We start from the raw sequence: 7401 nt of genomic DNA on the forward strand, positions 1-7401 counted from the left end.
TATAGCGCTCTTGCTACTAACTGAAAAAATGCAATCTAGCCATACTACATTAGCTAGTTATTCTAACTGACCTTCCAAGTTTAAACTAGCACTACTAGCCTATAGCCATCTACATGTGTAGCTAGCCTGTCGACTCTCCAAGACATAGAATGAATCAAAAAAGGAGTCATTGTCATCTATATTTGTATTTTCTATTTTAACCAGTTACCTCTTTGCATCCAAGTTTGCCAGTTAGCTAACTTCTGCTCTGAAAAACAGTGGTTCTTTGGCCCCGCCCACTTAAGTTTGACTCAACCAATGAGAGGCTTGTCTTATTGGTGAATACAACGACAAGCATCCATGATAGTTTTGGAAATAACATTTTGTCTAATGGCGTACTGATAAAACTCAAAAAAGAATGACACATCTTTAACACAGAAGTACATTTATTTAGGTCTTAATACATTAATGTTGAACAAGTTACATATTCTTATTGATTGCAAATCACACAGCACAATTCCAATTTATTCCTGTACATAAGTTAAATGTAACAGAGTTTATTTTAAAATATGTAATGGGTACTCTTCCTCTTGTTATGAGGAGCACTTTGTTATAAAACGTAAGTAAAAGTGCAATGTCTTTCTACTCATAAAATTACAAAAATTGGTCCAGAATCTGCCATCTGAGCAGGACTTATCCGACAGACTAAATATTGTTTTTTTTTTTTTTTCATTTTACAAATGTAATATCTTTACATTTTTTTCAATAATTCGTGTTTTTTACACTATTATTCTAAAAACTGTAGCTAAATACAAGAAATACAACATTGTCAGTTTACAAAAGCTTAGCATATCAATCACTGCATCATCTATTTTCTAAATAAACTTCATTTTTTCCCATATAACTATCTGGAACATACAATTTTGACAACGACGACACCATAATATCTCACAGCGCTATGATACAATAAAATATCTCTGTCAAAAGTTCAAAGAAAATGAAAATATAACAATAGCAACATAAAATTAAGGAATACAATGCATAGATTCAATCATTTAAAAATGCAGAGATATAATTTACTTAGTACAGCTCTTTTATTTTTCTATGTTTAGAGTGAACCCTGTGACACTGACTACATGGATTCATTACAGTTTATCCTGACTTGAGTGACCGGCACAAATATATAATTCTGAACATATCACATGATAAAAATGCTAAATATATCAGTTTGACTTCAAAGGCAAACTTGGCTATAGTACACTATGGCATGTTTGGGTAGATAAAGGCAACACCTGGCACCAAAGCCAAACAGCAGCTTCTTTAACGGCTTCTATGCAGAGCCTTTTGAAATGTAAGAATTTCAGTTTCCTCTTCTTAAATCCCCCTCCCATCTCTCTGGCTTAAGATCTATGTTGGTGGCGTCCAATCAGGTGCCGTCGCGGGCCGAGAGTCTGCAGGTTTTCATTCCATCCACGCACAACACCAGCTAATTTCACTGATAAGTTTCCCTCTCTCTGTTAATTAGCGGTGTAGAGTTTGGTTGGAATGAAAACCGGCACACTCTTGGCTCTCGACGACACGTGATCTGACACTCACACTGATCTATGTGGTTTCTGGATAAAATCATACAATAAACATTAATATTTGATAGGCAGTTTTCAGTTTCGGCTCTTTATCTGCAAGCCAGCCAGTCTATCACCCACCCAACCAGTCAACTTCATGAGAAGCAGTCAAGTTTACCGACCCGATCTTCACAAAGATCGCCAAAACGATGTACAGTATTTGTGACTCTGCATAATTAGTCACTGACAGACTCTGACAAGCAAATTGTTAGTACAGCAATTAGTGGGAGAAGCGACTCGGAAAATGCAAAATGTACAAGCTATATAAGATACTTAACACTTAGTGGCGCTTTCAGGCATGGGGCAACTGTAAAGATAACTAAGACAGGATCTATTATTAACAAAAGATGATTGGAGCTATCAAGTCACATGTTACCGAAATATCAAATTTTCAAACGTCATCTCTTGGCAACCACAAGACCATGGACAAAGAGACAGAGATAGGTAGAGGTAGGAGGGGCACAGTGAAAGTGGAGCCTCTTTAAAAGCAGTAAAGCCAATCTTATTGACAGCATCAAAGGGCTCTTCCGACCTAATAGGGATCATACCTCAGAGACACACTAATATTTTGAGACAAAAAACAAAACCCAAAACGAAAACAATTCTGAAACTAAACAGGGAACAGTTTGGTTACTCACAGTGTCTTTAATGACAATCTCTAGCTGGTCTTGGACTCAGCCACGAGGTGAAAACAACAGCTAAGAACGGCTTTTATCCACTGACCTCCGCTAACCTGGACTCATTCCTGGACTCAACATTCGTAGCGCCGCAAAGCGTTCAGGAAAACCTAACAACAACAAGCTATGGTCACTCATGCATCTTCTGCTCTTCTAAATAGTGAAAGCTGGGCACTGAAAGAAAAAATAAAGAATTCACTGTACTTTTCTTCAAGACTGCTGGATTTAAGTATCTTCTGAACCATGGAAATTTACAATATAAAAACCTTCAAGCCTGCAGTTGTGAACTACTTTGTTAGGCACAATAAATAGGCCCCTGTGGTATTAAGGTTCAGAGTGACAAAGGACTCAAAGAACAATTCTGATGTCTGTGTGCAGGTTATGCACCAGCATAAATCTATATTAACCACAAATAATTTAGGTCTCAAATATATACTAAATCTAGTAAACATCTACTATATCATTTTAATATACATTCTGAATGTATGTACAAGAAATAAGAAAGTGTATTAACATTTTACAGCCTGATTCAGAAAGATTCTCAGAGCGATCGGCTCTGCCACGTTCGTCCTCTTGTTAAAAAGAATCTGATCCAGTTTTCTCTGTGAGCTCGTTTCTGCTGCCTTGATTTTTGTTTTCGTTCTGTAAACACTATGTACAGTCTTAGAAAATACACTATGAGACCGCATTTTACAAATCGTTTGATGACATATGTACATTGATTCAGGCAATAACAAAGTGAGTTATTACGGTATGTAACATCATCCAAGAATCCCTTGAGAAGTTTGTCACTTAAAATCATGTCAATAATCCCCACCCCACTTCCGCCACAAACCTACCTAGGCATAAATGCCAGGTTACCTTCATAATTCTTTTGTAGTGGTAATCAATTATCACTACACTGTACATACAAAAACTTGGATTGTGGAAACACAATTAAGAGTAAACAGCATGATAGTTTGTGCAGTTTTACGGATTGTGCTGCTGTTGCTGGGATGTAGTTGGCAGTATCACATGCAAAAATTGCAAACACAATATATAGTATCTGTAACCTTAGAGAGTAAACCAGAGAGGTGTGTTTCAGTTTGGCTCTGAAGTTAAGGCAAAGCGTTTGGCACTTAGTTTATACATGATATTTGATATTTCAAAAATAATTCTGATTTCATCTTAACCGGTTCAGGGGCCCCAATGGAGACATGTGTCCTTAGCAGATCACAACCAGTCTCAGTGTGTTGAAGTGATGAGAAAAGTAATTTTGAAACTGAAATGTTGATGGTACAGAATCTGCAGGTGTTGTGAGGATGAGGATAGGCATCCTAGAATAGGTCTTCATCTCAAATGAATTCTGATTGTGTCTTTTACCAAACAGCAACAACAATAAGTCAGTTGAAAAGAGCTTGTTAGCTGGCAGGCGGACTACAGTCTCTACCCTGACACCCAGCTGTGTGTGGTGGTCTTCACCCCATGGGGGAAACCTTGCTGGGTCACCATAGGCTCAAAGTTGAAGTCCAGTGAGTCTCCGTCCATCAGAGTGTCGTGGAGGATCGACTCCATGTCACACTCAAACCTCTCGATGGACATGTCGTCCAGGTCGCTGGGCAGCTTCTCTGGGTGCTGGGGTTGCGGCAGACCCGGTCGACCGTAACCGTTGGTGTTGAGAGGGCAGAAGCCACCGGGCATGCCTCCCCCGCTGAGGTGGGTAGAGAGGCCATAAGGCATCTGCATAGGGCTTTTGGCTGTAGGCAAACGGGTGCTGCCCCCGCTGTGGCTCAGGGACATGAGCAAGCGGCCGTTCATAGCCGCTGGCGTGACCGGAGCTTGGTTGCGCACACTGTGGGGGTGAGAGTGAGAGAGAGCGTGCGGGTGACTGTTCCCTGCTCCCATGAGTTTGGCTCCATGCTGGCCACTGCTGTACGGCGGGAGCATGCAGCCTCCGCTGGACTGAGACACCACAGTGTCCACCGAGGGCATGAGCTCTCCATGCTGGTCTGTGTCTGACGTCAGCAGCTCCTTCAGGAGCCCTGCGGGGCAGCTGTACTGGCCCATCGACGGCCCGAAGCTGGGCTTGGTCTCTGGCAACGCCTGCAGTGGCATGGACGACAGGGTGTTCATCCCTGCCTGGCCAGGATACACACACTTGCGGTAGTCCTGCTGAGGCTGGGACCCCATGCTGGGGGAGCTGTAGGAGGGATACCCAGGGCTGGCCTGCATCATAGGGGAGGGGGAGGACTGGGAGGAGCCAGGGGTTGTAGCCCCGCCTCCAACCTGGGTATTGTTGGGGGAGAGCAAATTGAGGTTGTCCAGGAGGTTCTCCATGACGTTCTCAGAACTGTGTCCCAAAGAGCTGGTCATCTCTGTGAGGCTGGGCAGCGTGGCCGTCATCTTGGCCCCAGAGGCCCCTGGGTAGACCATATGTACGTCCCCGTCCCCGAGGTCGTCTTCAGGCATGAAGGGCGAGAGGCGGCCGCTCAGAGTGCTGGCATTGGAGCTGGTGCGAGGCCTGAAGCTGTTCCAGGCATCAAAGTCATCGTTGCTGTGGGAATTGGGGCTGCCAGGCCACTTGGAGTAGGAGCCGGGGCTGTCGGCCCCTCCGTCAGGCCCGCCCTGCAGGGACAGCTGAGGGCACAGAGAGAGCAGAGCCACAGGGACCAGTCAGTGTACCAACAGAGATATGTGCCAGAGAAATTCATCATAGGCTGTACACAGTGAATAAAATGGAAGCCAGACAGTAGAACATAGTAGAACAGTAATAATGTATGAAAACACTTTATCGAAACACGTAAACACGAAACACGAAAAACGTAACCACCGTGGGTGCAAAATGTACATAAAACATATTAATTTCTTCATTTATTTACCTTTTTCTTAGCGGCTCTTCCTCTGCTCTTGGTGAACTTGCTGTTGTTGTCCATGGACGCCGCCCTGCGTCGCGGAGACTTGCCGCTCTTGCCCCCCTCCGGGTTTAGCATCCACCAGGAGCTTTTCCCCGTTCCCTCATTCTGAACGCGAACAAAGCGGCTGTGCAGCGACAAGTTGTGTCTGATGGAGTTCTGGAGGACAGAGAGAGAGAGAAAGAGAGAAAAGGTGGGTGGGGAGCAGAAGGGAGGGAGAGATTTGTGTTTGCCCTTTTCCCAAAACATCTCATTTGACAGTAGGTCTGCCATAGCATACAAGTGCAAATCCAGCTTTACAGGTGGTTCTCTTTTCAAAACATGTTTGGGTTGACAGTTGACTAACGACGGAGAAAAGGGGGAATTAAGGTCACTCAACAATCTAATGCCGTGTGCTATTCATGGAACAAACAGAAACACGCATACATACATAGACACGCACACTCACACACACACACAATAGGTGTCAATAAGTTTATTCCATGAGTAATACATCCTGAACAGAGTGAGTATTGCAGCGGAGACAGACTCTTATCTACAAGCATACTGTACATGTGGGCTTTGTTTCCTTCACAAAAAACACTAGGGCCCATTGTAAACCACCATTATAATAACACTCACATTCCACCTGACTACGTGTCTTGTCTAAACCAGCACAGAATCAAAGAGAGGAAACACACTAATCTTTCCTCCTTACAGAAACATTAATACTGTGCTCGAATCGTTGCTTAGTGACACCCCCAATGGAAAAACTAATTTTTTGTACAGGAAGCAGTGAAGCATTATTAAAACATGGCAAACAAAAGAACAAGAAAATTGGGTAAACGTCTGGCATGGTAACCGAACCACAAAAGTGCAACATCATTTCTGTCCGTACCTTACAGAGAGAAAGTCCTAAGGCTTGCTGTTCAGTGTTTGAGACTTCAGTTGTTTTTCAGGCTTAAAGACCTGTTATGATTTTGAGAAAGACATGACTCTAAATCAGCCCAAACCACTGTTTAAGTGTGACCATTTATCCAGGGAGAGTAATTTACACTCTTGCTCAGTGTGTCTGGCCCGCTGTATTGTTTTGTATCCCGGCCATACATGAAGTAATGTGCCTTGGCCAGACATTACTGTGCATGCGTACAGCTTGTTGTTTTGGAAGCGCGGCTGAAACTCTGGGCACACACACAGAGCTTAGCGTGCATAGTGCCTAACGTCATCAACCCCGTTGCTGCTGTGACTCACTCCCTCACATCTGGTTCGCAGTCTGCCCTCCTCTGCTCCACCTTCACCTCTCGTTCTCATCTAATCTGCAATCTCCTCGACTCAGCTATCTGCTTTCATTCTCTCGACTCTAAAATCTCCTCCCGTTCTCATCCACTCTACAATATCTTCTGCTCTACTATCTCAAGCGCAACCTCCTCCCATCCTCCTCTACTGTACTCCAAACGGGGAAATTGTACTACCTGATCTTCTCTCACTTTTCACTGTTCATCAGTTTCCTCTCCTCATCTCACATCCTTTCTGCGTCTCCTTCTCCCCTCCTTTCCTCTCCTCTCCTCTTCCTTTGCACTCAGCTCTCCTCACTGGGAGCACCTCAGGCTCTAGGGCACACGAGGGCCTGCCTGAACACTGGCCCTTTACAAATGAATGAAATTAACTCTAAATCAAATGACCTGACTCACTCAGCCAATAGTCTTAGGCTAGTTTGCATGATCTGAGGGACGTGACAAACCTTCTCTGTTTAGCCTGGCGAATGCATTTCTCTCCCCCCTCACCCCCTACACATCGGTAGCTATGACACAAGGCAAGGAGTAAAGTCTGGTCATGAGCCTCTCTCTCCCATGACCGCTAAGAGTGCTGGTAATTTCAGCTGTGCTGCAAACACGGAATGATTGCAATGTGAGAGCAGACGCCGGGATGTCCTGTTACAGCCCTATATCATCCTGATGACAGGAAAGAGAAACTCATAGCTCAAGTCTCCATTTAGGAGACCCTGTTAACGCCGTAACGCTGCCCCATGAAGCAATCGAGCGGCTACGGTTTCTGTTTTGTCTCCTATCGCAGTCAACATGCTGGATGTTGTGATGAGCGACGGGGCATTTTCAGACCGTTTTGGACAAGCAGTTTCAAAGTCGTGGGGTAAGAGAGTGAGGGCAAGTGCAGGGTCATAAAAAAACGCTCTGATGGGAAATACCAGGGCAGAACTCGATGTGCCGTGTGGGGAGTGTGGCCGAGGGTGTCTGG

General features: G+C 44.3%; 1 protein-coding gene across 1 annotated transcript in view; it reads right to left on the reverse strand.

Moving 5' to 3' along the window:
- Nucleotides 1–427: 427 nt before the first annotated feature.
- foxo1a (forkhead box O1 a) overlaps nucleotides 428–7401 on the reverse strand; it is a 27706-nt gene continuing 20732 nt past the window's right edge. The window contains exons 2-3 of the mRNA XM_071515515.1: nucleotides 5137–5328; nucleotides 428–4894 (exon numbers count right to left, since the gene is read on the reverse strand). Of these exons, the coding sequence (XP_071371616.1) occupies nucleotides 3704–4894; nucleotides 5137–5328 (1383 nt within the window). The 3' untranslated portion in view covers nucleotides 428–3703. The remainder of the gene's footprint in view (nucleotides 4895–5136; nucleotides 5329–7401) is intronic.

This window comes from Centroberyx affinis, unplaced genomic scaffold (assembly GCF_046629955.1).
Source record: "Centroberyx affinis isolate AG114_WGS23_722 - 3 ecotype Tasmania unplaced genomic scaffold, CSIRO-AGI_Caff_v1 ptg000358l_1, whole genome shotgun sequence".
Lineage (NCBI taxonomy): Eukaryota > Metazoa > Chordata > Actinopteri > Beryciformes > Berycidae > Centroberyx > Centroberyx affinis.